General features: G+C 42.7%; 1 protein-coding gene across 1 annotated transcript in view; it reads right to left on the bottom strand.

Annotated features, from left to right (window-relative positions):
- Window positions 1-18,720, bottom strand: part of CD109 (CD109 molecule) — a 220,784-nt gene that overhangs the window by 57,210 nt on the left and 144,854 nt on the right. Inside the window, exons 24-26 of the mRNA XM_075598010.1 lie at window positions 18,266-18,347; window positions 17,224-17,452; window positions 13,209-13,374 (exon numbers count right to left, since the gene is read on the bottom strand). Of these exons, the coding sequence (XP_075454125.1) occupies window positions 13,209-13,374; window positions 17,224-17,452; window positions 18,266-18,347 (477 nt within the window). The remainder of the gene's footprint in view (window positions 1-13,208; window positions 13,375-17,223; window positions 17,453-18,265; window positions 18,348-18,720) is intronic.

The raw sequence follows: 18,720 nt of genomic DNA on the forward strand, positions 1-18,720 counted from the left end.
GCCACTCTCAATGTCTTGTTCTAGCCTGCAGTACCTATACTTGTCCACCGGGATTGCTGCTGCTAAACTAAGGAACATTCCAGACTCTGATACCTGACACCTCTGCACCTGTGCTCCACCTTTCGGCCTGCATATATAAACCTCCCTTTCCTGTTCCTCCCTTGCCTGTTTATACTGGTTCCTTAGCTCCTGCAAGGTTCCTGTGTTTACTGCTGTGCTAGCTATTGCTATCATCCTGTTCCAGTCTCCTCGTTGCCGACCCCTGCTTGTTACCTGACTTCGCTACCTGCCGCCTGCCTCGGACCCCTGCTTGTTACCTGACTTCGCTATCTCCGCCTGCCTCTGATCTCTGCTTGTGACCCCTACTTCGCTCCCTGCTGTTCCTGCCACTGGGATCCACTTCAGCCGAAGTCCAATCCTTGACAGAATAAACAGGCCCTACCATGGATTCCGCTGGAACAGACCCGGCCCAGGCTCAGACACTCCATGAAGAGAATGGAAACAAAAGAAAACAGCGCACAACGCCAAATAGTGAAGCAAATTCAACAATATATTATAGAATTAAAAAGGGGGTAATATATCTGCGTACATGAAAAAAGTTGGTAAAAGGCATGTAGTGTGTATCACACTGTTTACCACTCGGCAGCTGCTGCTGCAGCTCAGTTGATTCTGGGGCAGGACGTCAATCTTTTCACTCCCAAGGGGATTTCCCTTCATGCAGGCAGGTTCAGCAGCTGGTACTGGGGCTCGGTGAAATCGCTCCTGCTTCCTGGCCGATATGAAGCTGCTCCTGTACCTCGGCAGGTGTATCCTCTGCACCGAGGTTAAAACGCAGCTTGCTGGGGTGCCCTCAGCGTGCCACGGTGCCGCTCGGTCGCGGGACGCTGTGTAATGACGTCACTGTCTACACAGCAGTGGTGGATTCAATAGGGAAGTTTGAACAGTCTTACAAAGTCTCTCACAAGTGTCCAAAACAGCACACAGGATGAAAAAAAAACAGGACAGGCCAATACATAGACAAAGGCCAATGTAAGCAGATATAAGGCAATAGAATGTTACATCCAACTAGTTTCGTAGAATCAACTACTTCTTCAGACACTCCATGACTTACAACATATCATGGTTGTTTACCAAGAACAACAAAGACACGTGTTCAATCATTTTGGCCGCTTGGAAGAACAAGCCGCCACCGCGGAAGCTGAGAATCGTGAACTACGTGCAGCCTTAATCACCTTGTCTGGTCAAAACACTGTGCCTGTGCAAACCGCACCCCGTATATCTCTTCCGGAAAAATTTTGGGGGAAAAAACAATCTTTCCGGAATTTCCTTAATCAATGCAGACTTGTGCTCAAGCTTCAGCCCACCATTCATCATACTGAAGAAGCCCAGGTTGGACTGATCATAACCCTGCTCAAGAATGAGGCCCTTGCTTGGGTCTCCCCTATGTTAGAACAAGATAGCCCACTACTAAGGGACCTGGAGGAGTTCATCGAAGCCATGAGTCTTATTTTTGATGACCCAAATCGTAGTGCAACTGCTGAGGCAACTCTGAACAATCTTTGTCAAGGAAGACGCTCGGCAGCTGAGTACGCCGCTGAATTCCGGAGATGGGTTAACGATACTGATTGGAATGAGGCCGCGCAGAAATATCATTTTCGGCAGGGTCCCTCGGAGCAAGTTAAAGACGAACTAGATGGGGGGAGCCCCCAGAGAGATTTCAGGACTTTGTCCGTTTATGCATCCAGATTGATCGCAGGCTTACGGAAAGACGATTGGAGAGACAGGGGTTCATGCCAAGCAACCCCGGGTTTAGAGATGTCAGTACCCCAAGACGCTCCAGGGAGACTGAGGAGGAGCCGATGCAAGTAAATATATTGCGGGGAACCATCCCAACCGGGGAAAGGAATAGACGCCGAACAGAAGATCTCTGTTTATATTGCGGAAACGATGGGCACTATCTTGCTGATTGCCCAAACAAGTCCAGGTGGTCTTCTTTCCAGAGCCCTAGGAGAAATCAGCTGCATGCTATTTCAAAGACTGTTTTCTCTGCTTCTCAAGGGAAAGATAACCCTCCTTCGCTACACCCTCACCTCCTGGTTCCTATTATAATCGAGGAAGGAACATGTAACAGGGGACTTATCCCTGTTCACAAATGTGCCTCTAATCCAGCAGTGTGGTGGTTAAGTGCTGGTAGGCAATTAACTAACACCACCTGCCTGATTGCTTAGAAAATCCTGTCTTTTGAGAAAGGAAGTGAGACTCCTTTGCTCACAACTGAGCTGAACTTTGGAGACAGAGCAGAGATTCCTTTGTCCACAACTGGGCTGAACCAAAAAAGGGCAGATGTCTTGAGCGACAAGCTGACCACAAGACAAAGAGGACAAGATTCTAACCTGGAGCCTGACATTTTCTGTGCACACAAGGGTACGGATCCAGGAGAGCAGAGAAGCTTCCCCTACAGCAGCCCAGCTAACAGATAAGACTTTTTCATATAAGACTATTATCTAGGTCTGTGTATTGATAAATGTCTCCATGATTTGGGGCTGGAAAAGAGCCTAGCTAACCAACCCAGTCAGAGGGCTGAGCTACATGTGTAGATAGTCTCCAAAGCAGAGATAGGTTTTCTGTGTTTGGCTCACTATTTCTCTTATGTTATTTTTTTTGCTGTGTTTTAAGCGACAGGCACAATAAAGCCTGTCCTCCTACATATGGTGTAAGAAGTGGGATGAGAGGTGGCCTTTGAAGTTTAAACGGCTGGAGATTGCCTGTGGAATTTTTTTTGTTGTGCTTTTGCCTGCATACAGTCTTGCAAACAAACCTGAGCAACAAAAACAAAGATTCACCTGCAGCAGAGATCAGAATTAAAGGGATACACACCCAGGCAGGAAACTTACACTCACTGAAACCTACAAAACCACAGATGGACTCTTTTCCCCAATCCCAAGAGGAGAGAGACTGCTGAAGCAGCTAAACCTTATTTGCCTATCACAAAGTGTAATATGGTCATTGAAATAGGGGTTTTGCCTTCCAGCCATAGTCAGGGTTCAAGAAGTGAGTCAGCCCTTAAAAAGGGATAGGTGTTTGTTGTTTTCAAAAGTTTCGCTGAAGCAGTGAATACAGATGGTGCCACACCGCATAGGGATACCAGCTGTGAATGGAGTATTTGCAGAAAAGTGTGAAAATTGATACAAGACTGGAATGAAAGTAATATTCCACTGCAAAGAATGTTTTTTTTTTTTGCAAGTAAAAAAAAGTCTACCTATGTATCTTGGGAGCAAAACAGACACCCAAAGTGTGAAGTGTGAATGCCATAATACCCAAAGATGAGACTGAAAATTACTGAACTCAACCAGAAAAAAAAATTCTGTTGCTGAAGCGGAGGTATTTTACCTAGCAAGTAAATGGTGTAAAGCAAACAGAAGTTTTTTCCTAGCAACTACACATTCAGCATACCTAATGAGAGATTACACCTAGCAAGTAAATGGTGTAAAGCAAATAGACGTTTTTACCTAGCAACTGCACATCTTGTATACCTGATAAGAGAAAATGCATGCACAGTACTGCTGATATTGTTAAACTTACCCAAGAAAGAAAAGTCTACAGAGATGCCTGTGAGAGCTACGACCTCTACAAGCAAAATATGCCCACCTGTAGCACTACCACAATTGGGGGTTCTAGCAAATACAGTGGCAACAGCTGCAATAGCGACTCCTGAGGTCAGGAATAAAATTACACCTGATAGCCTAAAAATGGAGGACAAGATGCAGCGTTCCTGTAATAAACCCTACCCCACGGAAGAGTGGCCCTTCCAGTCCAATAAAGAGGAAGACATCTCTTACGGGGAAGGTGAACCGAGTCACACCCACATAACACCCCAAGAATGGTGGGGGTGCCTGAACTCGGCACGAACCGAAAAGACCGCTCCCTTTGATGACGAATATGATCAGCAGGAGAAAGAGTGGGAGCAGTGGATCACCGAATATTTCCGTCAGCTATTACAGTTGCAAGAAAAGCCGGGTGGATCCAGTGACGCTGCTAAAACTTCAAATGAAGATGGAGACCCCAGTATCCCTGAAGGGACGGTGTCATCCAAATCAAAAAGGCGGAAAAAGAAAAAGAAAAGCGGTTCTTCACTTACCGTGGAAGGAACAGACACGTCCACAGATCCTGTGGAGGAAAAGGGGGGCCGAGATGCCCTGCAGCCTAGAGAAAATGGAGAATTCGTTCCGCGGTTAACCGAATATCCAGAGGGCCCAAGGCAGAAGTCGTGTACCCCAAAGAATTGTCTGTCCGGTGCCAACAGTGAGGAACCCTCAACCAACCATCCCAGGGAAGCGGAGCCAGAACCAGTGAGTGTCGATCCCTTGACCAGCCCTGAGGATGCCCTGAAAAATGCCAGGCGCGACTGTGATATACTCTGTGAACAATTGAAACAAAAGAAAGATGGTTACGCGGAGCTACTGAAAAATAACGTGAAGCTACAGGAACATGTGCTCGCAATGTACTCTGCAGCCAGGACAGAATTGGACGATCTCAAGACTGAGCTAGATACTGCAAATTCTACTATTTCCGCCATGGATGAAAAGCAGAGCCAATCTGATAAAATGATGACTCAGCTGAAGCGGAAGTATGAGGAGGCACTAAAGCAGATGACAGTCTTTCAGCAAGAGGTTCACACTCTTCGCATAGAGCTGAATGCCTCACAACAGGAGGTCAACAGTGTCCGGACAGACGTAGACGTATCTCAGAAGGAGGTTCATACACTCCGCAGAGCACTCGATGCCTCACATCATGAGGCCAACAGCTGCCGCACAGATCTGGAAGTTTCCAGAAAGAAACTACAACATCTCACTGAAGAGCTGGACATATCTAAAGAAACTATTGTCAATCTTGATACAGATCTCAAAGTTTCTCAGAAGGAGCTTCAGACCCTCAACCTAGAGAAGGAAGTCTCACGCCAGGAGATTGTCATTCTCAAAGCAGATGTGCGTAAATGGAAGGAGGACTGCAAAGAGGCCCTGAATAATACAGAGACTGAAAAAGGAGAAAATTCAAGATTAAAAAGAGAAAACTTAAAACTGAAAGAAGAAAATTTTCAGTTGACAGACGTAGTCAAGGAAAAGTTTGAAGCAGAGCACCAACTGCAGAACCAACTGCAAGGTCTGCATACACACCTCCAGTATGCTGAGGAGAAGCAGCAAACGCTGCAGGAAGAAAAGCTGCAGGCTGCTAAAGAGGTACAAGCGCTGCATGAACGTCTGAATACCCAGTATGTCCCCACAGAGCAGTATGAGGAGCTAAAGGCCACGCTGCATGTCTTCAGAGAATCATTGGAGGCGGAGCATCGATACCAGGTGACTCTGTATGAAAGGGAGCGTGAGAAGGCTCAGAAACTGGAGCAAGAGCTGGAGAGACAGAGAGACTGTTCCATTCCCTTGAGTCAGTACACCAAGGAGAAAACAGACGCAGCGACAACCTTAACGACAAAAATTATAGAGCTCCAGAATATGAAGGAGACACTGATACAGACTCAGAGAAAGCAAAGTGCGCAGATAAATTCCCTGAGAAGAGACTTGCAAGATCCACTCAAACAGGTTGAGACTCTGCAGACCAGTAACTTACAGATTCTTCCAATACGGAAAAAGGTATTGGCTCTGCCCAAGCACCGGTATCCCACAGTAAATAATGCCCATGAGGACAAGGGTACAGTGAGAGTTGGGGACTCCACGCACCTTCAAAACAAGATTACGAAGTTTGAGCCACCTAAGAAAGCACTAGCCAAACCTACAGCTGCCCAACAGGCAACAAACAGAGGTAGGAGTGCAGAATCAAAGCCAGAAGAATTCTTAACTGAGGAAGCTGAAAAGATAGGACGTTCTCTGGAAAGGGAGGTGGAGGTGCAACTCAGTCCCAAAGAAGCTGAACTGGCGACTCCGTTGTGTGGGGGAGGTGCAGAAAGACCGCTTCAGGAGCGGAACACTCGAAGGGCTAGTCCTAACTGCTCTACAACTGTTGCCATACAGTTTGTCTACAAAAAGAGGAGTGCCCGACGCAATGGAAATCTCATGACCGCGCACTCGGTAAAAAGACTTTACTTGGGAAAAGTCCTCCTCGAGCGACTGAGGAGTGCTGATCTCAAGCACCTTCGGGAGGAGACAAAAATAAACTGGAGAAAGGGCTCCAATCCCAGTGGGACAGAGGGTTCTCTTCCTCCATCCACTCTCATTCAAGTCACAGAAAGATCTCGAATGAGAGTGGAAGGATGGGCTTTGGCCGTGGTAACAAAAGTAGGTTTGTAGGCGGGCACTGCAAATCAGGATCTCAACCAAGTAGTATAGATAAAATCAGCTTTATTTCGACATATTGCTGGACATCACAGAGACTCCTGTTTCTCTGACGCGTTTCGTTCCTAGTAGGAACTTTATCAAAGGCCATACACCTTTGAGGTTGCTAAAAGTTCTACACCCAGCATTACAACCCGATTGAGCACCGGACTCCACGGGGGTCACTCCCCATACTAACTATAGACTTTGGCCGTGGTAAGCCCAAGCTTCCCACAAACAGGGGAGGTATGTAACAGGGGACTTATCCCTGTTCACAAATGTGCCTCTAATCCAGCAGTGTGGTGGTTAACTGCTGGTAGGCAATTAACTAACACCACCTGCCTGATTGCTTAGAAAAGCCTGTCTTTTGAGACAGGAAGTGAGACTCCTTTGCTCACACCTGAGCTGAACTTTGGAGACAGAGCAGAGATTCCTTAGTCCACAACTGGGCTGAACCAAGGAAGGGCAGATGTCTTGAGCGACAAGCTGACCACAAGACAAAGAGGACAAGATTCTAACCTGGAGCCTGACATTTTCTGTGCACACAAGGGTGCGGATCCAGGAGAGCAGAGAAGCTTCCCCTACAGCAGCCTAGCATATAAGACTATTATCTAGGTTTGTGTATTGATAAATGTCTCCATGATTTGGGGCTGGAAAAGAGCCTAGCTAACCAACCCAGTCAGAGAGGGCTGAGCTACATGTGTAGATAGTCTCCAAAGCAGAGATAGGTTTACTTTGTTTGGCTCACTATTTCGCTTATGTTGTTTTTTTGCTGTGTTTTAAGCGACAGGCACAATAAAGCCTTGTTATGATTTCACCTTACAAAAGTCTCCATTGTGTACCTCTGCACATGTCCTTCTACAGAACACATCGTTTTTCAACCACAGTAATTGTCGACTCAAGGGCGGCAGGGAATTTTATGGACATAGAATTCGCCAAGTACAATTCAGTATCATTTGTAGACAAGGAATCGCCAGAAAGGATGGAAGTCGTTGACGGTTCTCCCTTGAGCTCTGGACCTGTTACCCATGAAACCAGTAACTTAACATTAATCATGGAGCCCAATCACCAGGAGAAGACTTCATTTGGTCTCATTCCATCACCTTTGTTTCCAGTGATTCTAGGAATTCCATGGCTCATGATCCATAACCCACTAATTGACTGGAAGATAAAGACCCTCACGTTTCCCTCGGAGCACTGTCAGCTAGCCTGTCTACCTAAAACTCCTATACCAGAGTGTGTAGGAATACATAAGATTTCCTCGTCTCAAGAAAATCTTCTGCCGGCTCCTTACTCTGAGTTTTTAGATGTGTGTGACAAGAAGAACGCGGATACACTTCCCCCACATCGCTCTTATGACTGTCCCATTGAATTATTACCGGGTGCTGCCATTCCGTTTGAAAGAATCCATTCCCTCTCAGAACCGGAATTGAAGGTCCTCAATGACTACCTACAGGAGAACCTATCAAAGGGTTTTATCCAACCCTCTACTTCTCCAGCAAGCGCTGCGCTCTTCTTCGTGGGAAAGAAAGACGGTTCACTACGCTCCTGGATTGACTATCGGGAACTAAATAAGATTACGGTGAAGAACAGGTACCATTACCTCTGATTCCTGAACTATTGGAAAGAATTCAGTCAGCCAAAATCTTTAGCAAATTAGATCTCAAAGGAGCGTATAATTTGGTCCGCATTCGACCCAGTGACAAATGGAAAACAGCCTTCCGAACCCGTTATGGGCACTATAAATATCTGGTGTTGCCTTTTGGACTCTGTAATGCCCCTGCTACCTTCCAGCATTTAATCAATGATGTCCTCCGAGAGTTATTGGATCAATTCGTAGCGGCATACCTGGATGACATCCTAGTCTTCTCAGATAACATCATGGATCACCAGAGACATGTCCGAATTGTCCTTGAGCGTCTCCGTAAGTACAAATTGTACATCAAGTTAGAAAAATGCAAATTTGAAAAGACCAGCATGCAATTTCTCGGTTACATCATCTCTCCCGAGGGTTTGAGTATGGACCCAGGCAAGATTCAAGCCGTGGTGGAATGGCCAATCCCTCTAAATGAAAAGGACATTCAGAGATTTGTGGGCTTTGCCAATTTCTATAGACGTTTTATTAAAAATTTCTCTGACATTATTGCCCCAATCACCCAACTCACACGGAAAGAATACCCCTTCAAATGGTCTCCTAAAGCGGATGCTTTTTGAAGTCACTCTTCACATCTGCCCCTATCATCATCCATCCAAATCCAGAATTACCATTCATTTTGGAAGTGGATGCATCCGACTCCGCTGTTGGTGCCATTCTGTCACAAAGAATTGGACCCAAGATGCTCCTTCAGCCATGTGCCTATTATTCATACAAAATGTCAACAGTTGAACGAAATTATGACATCGGAAACAAAGAACTCTTGGCTATAAAAGCTGCATTCTCTGAGTGGAGACATCTACTGGAGGGGCCAATCACCCAATTACGGTCTTTACGGATCACAGGAACTTAGAAAATTCATTCGATCCGCAAAGAGACTGTCTGCGCGACAAGCCAGATGGGCTCTCTTCTTTGCAAGATTTCAGTTCCACATCTCATACCGCCCTGGCTCCAAGAATGGGAAAGCCGACGCCTTGTCACTGTCCTTCCCTAATCCTAGTTCAGACAAAGAGCAAGAAGAAACTATTCTTACAAAAAGAATTTTTTTGGGCGTCACATTCTCCGCCGATCTCCTCACACGAATAAAGGGAACCTACTCAAATGACTCTTTTCTTAAAAACCCTCCTCCGGAAGCAGAACTATTTCTATGTGATGGTCTCTGGAACTGTAAGGATCGTCTGTTCGTCCCTAAGGAGGTAAGATTAGAGGTGCTCCAATTAATGCACGACTCCCGACCCGCTGGTCACCCAGGTGTCCTCAAGACACAGGAACTGTTGTCTCGCTCTTTTTGGTGACCTAAATTAGCACAAGATGTTAAAGACTATGTCCTCTCCTGTGAGACTTGTGCTAGGACCAAGACCCCTCGAGCATCACCTGTGGGTTTACTGCAGCCTCTTCCGGTTCCAACTCGTCCTTGGGGGTCCATATCAATGGATTTTATTGTTGACCTGCCCCGATCAAGTTGACATAGTACCATCCTGGTAGTGGTGGATCGACTTACAGAGATGGCTCACTTCATTGCAGCACAGATTCTTCCTTCTGCAGACCAGACAGCCAAGTTGATTGTGAAAGAGGTGTTTCGGCTTCACGGGGCTCCTGATGAGATCATATCCGATAGAGGGGTACAATTCACTTCAAAATTTTGGAGGACCTTCTGTTCCTCTCTAGGAATTCGTTTAAATTTAGCGTCTGGCTATCATCCACAATCCAATGGCCAGACAGAAAGGACCAATCAGACTTTGGAACAATACTTACGATGTTTTGTTTGTCATCTCCAGGATGACTGGATTGATTTCCTACCATTAGCTGATTTTTCATACAACAACTCACATCATTCATTGACTCAGAAGTACCCCTTTTTCTCAAATTATGGATTTCATCCAACCTTTATTCCTCGTTTTCCATCTTCGGGCCCCATTCCGGCAGTTACAGAGAGACTTGTGACTCTGCGAGACATCCAGGAGACCCTCAAAGAGACACTTCGTGAGACTCAAGTAAAGTACAAAAGAGCAGCAGACCAACACCACAGACCCTCCCCAGAATTTCAAGTCGGGGATAAAGTCTGGCTTTCTACAAGAAATCTACGTCTAAAGGTTCCAACCATTAAATTGGGCCAAAAATACATCGGGCCATTTCGCATCTCAGCACTAATAAATCCAGTGTCCTTCAAATTAGAGCTTCCTGAGACCATCATAATACACCCTGTGTTTCATTCCTCTCTGCTGAAAACTTTCCGTGAGAATCCATTTCCTGGATGGAGACTTCCTCCCCCTGAACCCGTCCTTGTGGATAATGAAGAGGAATTCATTGTGGAGAGAATTTTGGATTCCAGGTTACACAGAGGGAAACTACAGTACCTGGTTCACTGGGGGGGCTATGGCCCAGAGGAGAGGTCTTGGGAACTCAAAGATTTTGTACATGCTCCGTGACTAGTCAAAGCTTTCCACCGGAGATATCCAGACAAGCCTAGCAGGGATCATCCAGAGAACGCTCTTGGGAGGGGGGAGTAATGTCATATTCTCTAGCCTGCTGTACCCATGCTTGGCCACCGGGACTGCTGTCACTCTCAATGCCTTGTTCTAGCTTGCAGTACCTATACTTGTCCACCGGGATTGCTGCTGCTAAACTAAGGAACATTCCAGACTCTGATACCTGACACCTCTGCACCTGTGCTCCACCTATCAGCCTGCATATATAAACCTCCCTTTCCTCCCTTGCCTGTTTATATTGGTTCCTTAGCTCCTGCAAGGTTCCTGTGTTTACTGCTGTGCTAGCTATTGCTATCATCCTGTTCCAGTCTCCTCGTTGCCGACCCCTGCTTGTTACCTGACTTCGCTACCTGCCGCCTGCCTCGGACCCCTGCTTGTTACCTGACTTCGCTATCTGCCGCCTGCCTCTGATCTCCGCTTGTGACCCCTACTTCGCTCCCTGCTGTTCCTGCAACTGGGATCCACTTCAGCCAAAGTCCAATCCTTGACACATGCGTTTCATCCCACCATGTTTCAGTAATGCCTTTGATATCATACTGCTCCCTTGCAGCTATTAATTCAAGCTCCCCCATTTTATCTGTCAGGCTTCTTGCATTAGCAAGCATGCATTTAAGGTTTTTTTTTTCCAGCCTGTACTATTATCTTATCTGCTCCGTCCTTTCTGCGCCCACTTGGTTTAGTCTTTAGAAGTTTTCTAGTATTATCTGTATTTACTATGGGCGTCTCACTGCTTGTCAAACTCGCACTTGCCCCCATTCTACCTCCATACCACCTTGTATCCTCCTATTCCATTTAGTTCATTATCTGTTTAATTCCCCTCCCCCCTCCATCCTAATTTAAAATCTCCTCCAACCTTTTTAGCATTCTCCCCCCTAGCACAGAAGATTGAGATTCATTGAGGTGTAATCCGTCCCTAGAATATAGATGGCACCTCTCAGAAAAGGAGTCCCAGTGCTCTAAAAACCCAAACCCTTCCTGCACCACTTTCTTAGCCATGCATTAACCTCCCTGATCTCTGACTGTCTCACTGCGGTAGCGCATGGCACTGGTAGTATTTCAGAAAATACTACCTTGGAGGTCCTTGCCTTAAGCTTTTGGCCTAGATCCCTGTAATCATTTTTTAGGACCCTCCATCTTTCTCTAACTTTGTCATTGGTGCCAACGTGTACCAAGACCGCCGGGTCAATCCCAGCCCCCCCCCCAACAATCTGTCTACCCGATCCGCAATGTGCTGAACCCGAGCACCCGGGAGACAACAAACTGTTCGGTTCATGCGGTCACGGCAATACATTGCCCTATCTACTTTCCTAATAATGGAGTCCCCTACCACCACAATCTTTCTTTGTATCTGAGCATCCTGAGTCCCCACTGTGCTGGAGGAACTATTCCCCTGGCTGCTAGAGGAATTAGTCTTCCACAGATTGTCACTGTTGATTTTGTGAGGTAGCCATCTTTCCTACACTCTCACAGTGACAAACCAAGAAAAGAGTAAAGATCCCAATTAGAAGTTGTTGCATTGCTGTGTTGGTTTTTGGAGGGATTTAGAAACCTTTATGCATGGCTAGTAATTCAGTAAAGTTCACGTTAGTAACAACTTTCGATGATTAGAATTACCACTCACATGAAGGTAATTTTTAAGCGAAGAGGTTGTACCAAATAATTAATACACTGAAGAGAGAATGTTTTTTCTCAATGAACAAAGTTAATAAATAAAGTAAAAAATAAACTTTAACAAACTTGAGCAAAAAATATATTTAATGTACTTTTAAATTATTTTCTCATGATTTTGTGACATCATATTTAAAAAAATATATGAAATGGATATAGTCTTAACAAGTATGTAAATGTGGCTTCAGTTACAGTACAGTACTACACTAGTTACCATTTAGCACAAGTTGATGAAAAGCTATTAGGTTTATCCATATGGTGCTAGAGGGACTACAATGCATTGCATTGTCTACAAGCTTCTCACTGAAGGAGTTATATATTTTTTATAGATAAAAATAAAATAGGACACTTTCTAGCACTTTTATTCAGTTAAAAACTACAGAAATTATACCTCATATTACAGTCTTGGAATAGGTCCATTACCTTCACGTTGTGCTCTCTGGTTTAGAATATCCAGACCTTCTTTTGCTTTGTTTCTTCCAACCAATGATAGAGCATAAGTCACAAGGCTAAGGGTATAGTTATTAGAAACCTTTATGCATGGCTAGTAATTCAGTAAAGTTCACGTTAGTAACAACTTTCGATGATTAGAATTACCACTCACATGAAGGTAATTTTTAAGCGAAGAGGTTGTACCAAATAATTAATACACTGAAGAGAGAATGTTTTTTCTCAATGAACAAAGTTAATAAATAAAGTAAAAAATAAACTTTAACAAACTTGAGCAAAAAATATATTTAATGTACTTTTAAATTATTTTCTCATGATTTTGTGACATCATATTTAAAAAAATATATGAAATGGATATAGTCTTAACAAGTATGTAAATGTGGCTTCAGTTACAGTACAGTACTACACTAGTTACCATTTAGCACAAGTTGATGAAAAGCTATTAGGTTTATCCATATGGTGCTAGAGGGACTACAATGCATTGCATTGTCTACAAGCTTCTCACTGAAGGAGTTATATATTTTTTATAGATAAAAATAAAATAGGACACTTTCTAGCACTTTTATTCAGTTAAAAACTACAGAAATTATACCTCATATTACAGTCTTGGAATAGGTCCATTACCTTCACGTTGTGCTCTCTGGTTTAGAATATCCAGACCTTCTTTTGCTTTGTTTCTTCCAACCAATGATAGAGCATAAGTCACAAGGCTAAGGGTATAGTTATTAGAAATGACTTCATGTGTTTGAGCCTCCAAATACTTTGTAGCAGATTTCATTTGGGAAGAATTCTAGAAAAAAAAACATTTGTTTTAAATAAAGCAGTACAATATAAATTATTTTTTTGGAAAATATTTTATGAAAGTTTAATTTTTTTCTCTAGTAGTTAATGTGATATGCAACTCTGTCCATGACTTATGGGATCAATCTCCTGTGATTCCAAGCCAAAACTGATACAGTATCTGAAATGGGTGATCTTAATTGCACAAGTCACCAGTGCATTTCCTTTAATTTCTCGCCTCTTATATACAAACAAAAAAACTGCCTTTACAGTATATGTATTAATATACTAACATAGAGTGTGTAGCCATGCTGTAAAATGGCCTACAGTTTTCTCTCATGCTGGCAGTAAGCCTGGTAAGTTACAGGGTTGCCAGCATCAATCATGGAGGTTTGCCCTCACACCCTGGTGAGGTGTCATATGTATTCAAGGGGAGTGGTAACATGCTCTGAGTCCACCGTTAGTGACATCAGAGCTGTGCCAGGTTCCTGAGGTATATAAGGCACAGCACTGTCCAAAGTGAGTGTGTTCTACAAGGTTGAGCAGAGCAGAAGGCCAGAGTGTACTAGTGAAGTAACTAGTGACACAGCTCTAATTCAAAGGCCAGCAGCAGCAAGGCTGGCTGGGCCTACACTGTGTCCAGGGACCTGGCACAGGAGGTGATCTCCCTGAGGGGAGAGGTGATTCCACTTCATTAAGAGAGCAGACCTTTCAAAGGGAAGTACCAGCCAAGATGAGCGGCTGAGTTGCTGGCTGTGAAGGGCAGTCTGCCCATACCATCATCAATAAAGATGCCCTGTTTCACGACAACCCCACTGTGTGAGTGTGAAGTTACTCCACAGCAGAAGGCACCACCAGGAAGGAGTTCCTCATCAGAACCATTTCCTTGCGGACGCAGAGATCCTGTATGATCATGTGGTTGATATGTGGTCAATAGAGCTATTAGACTAGACCAGTGTTGCTCAAACTTCATCCTCAAGGGCTACCAACAGGCCAAGTTTTAAGGATATCCCTGTTTCAGCACAGGTGGTTCAATCAAAATAACAGAGCACTGATTAAGCCCCCTGCGCTGAAGCAGGGATATACGTAAAACCTGGTCTGTTTTGTAGCCCTTGAGGACGGAGTTTGAGCACCACTGGACTAGACAATGGCCTATTATTGCTGATAAATATAGCTGTTTGCAACACAAAAAAAATATATGTTAGGTGGCTAATACATGTTGTCTACTTCTTTTATAATATGAATAAAGCAATGGAAGGGATAATAAATTTGATGTCATAAAGAAGAAGCATACTGTAGGTTCTAGAAATACACTGCTATTAGAAACCTATGGATTCATAGAAATTACATATCAAACAATGAGCCAAAAAGTACTTCATGTAGAGTCCTTTTGATGAAGGTTTCAGAAAATATGCTAATTAATGGCACCATTTGGTGGAAATTACAATATTATATTTTGTGAAAATATTGTCAAATTTAACAGCAATGTCTCCAGCTTTTTCCTTTAAAAAAAAAATGATAAAAACATTGGCAAATGATTTCTAAAAGATACCACATTGAACTTTTTTAAATTGCACCGTAAATAGGCCATACCACTTTCATCATATAGGCATAGGTTGACAGACTAAAAGGCTTTGAAAATTACAGCATCAAAACAACATTTGAAACAGCTATGTTTGCATGAAAGCAAGATTGTCGTCCATACTGTATGAACATAAAAAGTTTGTTAAATGTTTACCTATGCTTGACCACAGTTTACTGTTATTACCATAATTATAAAATCTAGTCACACATGCACTAAAGAACATTAAATGAAGTCACATGAAATAGTAATGGAGCTGTTTAAATAGCCTTTCATTATTTGCATCAGAAAGCGATTGTTTATGAAGGTGCAGTGCAGTATTGACTAATCTTTTTTTTTTTTTTTTTTCTGGCAATAAAACTTTTCTGTGTTTATTTTTATTTGACTATGGAGGCAATTACAGAGTGCAAGAAAGATTGCAACGTGAGTTTTTTCATCTCTGCAATCACCATTTTGTTACAAGCAATGATTTTAATTTAAATAGCCTTTCTGTTTTGAAAGTATTCTAAAAAAAAAAAAAAAAAGGTACTTTGGAGAAAATCACTTTTAAATTGTCCAATGATTACATTTATATTATGATATGTGGCAGATTTATTTATTTAATTTATTAAACTTTTTTTTTTTTTAAGCAGGGGAACACTTTTCCACCCAGAAAGAACACATTTTAGAATATAGTGACCCATGTGTCACTACTGAATATATTTTCATCTCACCCACAACCCACAAATTACCATATGACTTTAAAGTACCTCCCAGTGACAGGTGCCTGGCAGATTTATTTATTCTGAGATTTGCATACCGTTTACCGTCTAAACCATTACTGTATATTGATTAATAGAAGCATTGCTTCCATCATAAGGTATTTTATAATAGACATATATACTGTATCGCTTAAAATAAAAATATTTGTATATAGTGATGACATTGAACAAAGCACTGTGCTGTGCTAAGGCCAAGATCCACAAACAGTATATTTAGCATGCCTTGACTCCTATACAAACGAATGGGAGTAAAGGTGTTTCAAAGCTTAGCACCCTTTTGTGAATCTGGGTATTAGGCTTGGTCCCCGCTGGCTGCTGCAGCGCTCGCTATGGCAGGCGCTGCGGGGACAAGAGCTGCCCTTCAATAGGGCCAGGCCCGCTGTGAGGGGGCGAGTTTTTGAGGCACACATGAAAATTGAGATTGGAACTAGCGACAGAGCGCTAGGCCACACACCCCAGTGGCTCAGTCAATGAGGGCGAACCTGCCGGGTGACATAATGGCTGCTCCCCCATCACGACCCCAATGTCTTTTCCCCTGCAGCTCACTGCAGACCGGGGGAATTGGCTGCCCGCGCCGTCAGCCTTGCAGGCGCGCATACAGTGCAGGCAGTGGGGCCGTAGCCTTAGACTTTACAGGCGCACTAAAAAAAGCTGTTGCAAAGAGCTTATCATTTAATTCTTCATGATGTAGGCACATGGATGCCTTAAAATCTAATTATTTGTGCCGGAGGCATGATGATGCTATATGCCATTACCACATCATCATTCCTTTGCATATGTCAATGAGAGATTAAGGATATTTCAGAGGCACAGCTGTATCTAAATTGATGGTACCTAACTTGATCAAATTCTTTTTGCATCAATTTTATTCACAATACATTTAACAAGACTAGCCACAGCATTACTAAATATTTTTTCACTTTATAAAAAGCGTATGCCAAGTGTATGGAAAATTTTCTGAAGACTTTATACAAAGCTTGCTCAGACTTTACAAAACAGCTGTACAAGCAAGAAAATAAATAAATCCCCAGATAACTAAAGCTAACTTATTTTACTATTTATATGGACATCATGAACTAACTGTGCTGGAAACATTCATGGGCTTTGTATAGATTCCATGCAAGTTTTTTCAAACATTCAACGTCCATGGGCAGTTTAACATGCTATGCCAGAGGTGGCTAATCCCAGTCCTCAAGGGCCAGCAATAGGTCAGGTTTTAAGGATATCCCTGCTATCGCACAGGTGGCTCAGTCAGTGGCTCAGTCAACTATTGGTGGCCCTTGAGGACTGGAGTTGGCCACTCCTGTGGAATGTGTAATGATGTTACAACTCGCAATAATATACAAGCAGCAGTGGTTATATCCATACAAAAACGTTTGGAGGGGTTTATTTTTAAAAGCTATATGTATAGAAAAGTAGAGCTCCACTCAGCACCACCTAAGGAAGTATTCTTATGGTAAACTTTCTAATAAAATAGATTTTTTTAAATCAATGTAATATTACAGTTCATGTATACCATGAGTCCTGGGTATTCTATGAGGGCAGCCAGAATGTAGGCAGTCAGAGTGACTCTGCTGTGATGGCCTCCTTGAAGCTGAGTGTTTAAAACTCTTCCTGGTTCCCAGAATTCCCCATTGTTCTTCTGATGTTTCAGAAGCCATGTTAGTGTTTTATGTAGCACTACAGGGTCGACTAATATAAATGAACGTGCTCTTAAAAAGCACCGTAGGACAAATGCTGATAACCTGAAAAAAAGAGTAGACACGTTATATTCATTCAGTGATATCAATTATGTATCATTTTCTCGATTCTCCAAGTCCTCACATCCATTATACATTAGGGTCTGCAATTATTAAATAGTGTCAGCCTTGAGGGACCTTACTCCCAGTTGAAATGAACGAACAGTAAGTGTTATATGATATTGCAGCACTTTGTAAAAGTGAAAATCGCAAATATTTCTCATGCACTTCTTCACATATGTTTCTTTATATGCATAGTAACCAAAAAGGAGTAAAGTGATGAATACTTAACAACTTGGCTGAGCCATACACATTAAAATATAACTCTATTGTTACATTCTTAACAATTGTTCTGCATTTGTACAAAACGAAGCATATCAACGATGAAGTACACTGTATTTGTCTAGGAATTCTACCTGGCTCCCAGTCTCCCAAACAGCGTTAACCAGTCCAGGTATTTCAATTAGAATAAGAACTTTAAGACACACAAAACTGGCTGGGGAATATGGAGTGCGGCTGGAAAGATGACATCAGTTATTTCCCATTATCAACTCAAGATGTCACACGATAACCACACATTTCTTGCATACGGTATTTGGAGCTATAAAACAAGTCAGGTGAAATCTATTTGAGCAAATTATATTTACATTTTGTTGTTAGTGCATGAAGGTTTACTTGGGGTGAACCAAATAGGGATACATATATAAGCTGGGTTTCTGAAACACAGACGTATTTAGCGTTACAAATTATCCAAATGTAAAAATTTTATTTATAGGGCAAAAGAGTGAAAACTTAATAGTAAAATCACCACTGCTGTACCATGTACTTCCAGAAGGATCATTGTTTCCAAAAGCACTGAAAGACCCATCCTCCCTTTGGTAGATAAGCTCTCTTTGGTAACCTAAAGACACACAGAAATGTTGTTATTAGATGGACCCCATTTGCTGTCATGATTACATTATGAAATGTTTTGTTTATTAGTAACAACCAAAGTTACATGATAAATGTGGCCCATATAAAAAACATTGCCTTTGGGTGCACATATTGAACTATTTCCCTAAGCTAACATTAGACACAAAAACATTGCGTTACTAATATAATAATTACAAAATAAAAACAATACTGAAAATGTTTGGGTTGTTTTTGCACAACTCACTGTAGTCTTTCATAAAAAAAATGTTTTGTAGTGTTTCTGTCAATGCCCTTAAGAAATGTTTAACTTGATTTATCCATTTAAATAATTTCTTATAACTGAATATATGCAATGCCTAAAT

Source organism: Ascaphus truei, chromosome 4, assembly GCF_040206685.1.
Source record: "Ascaphus truei isolate aAscTru1 chromosome 4, aAscTru1.hap1, whole genome shotgun sequence".
NCBI lineage: Eukaryota > Metazoa > Chordata > Amphibia > Anura > Ascaphidae > Ascaphus > Ascaphus truei.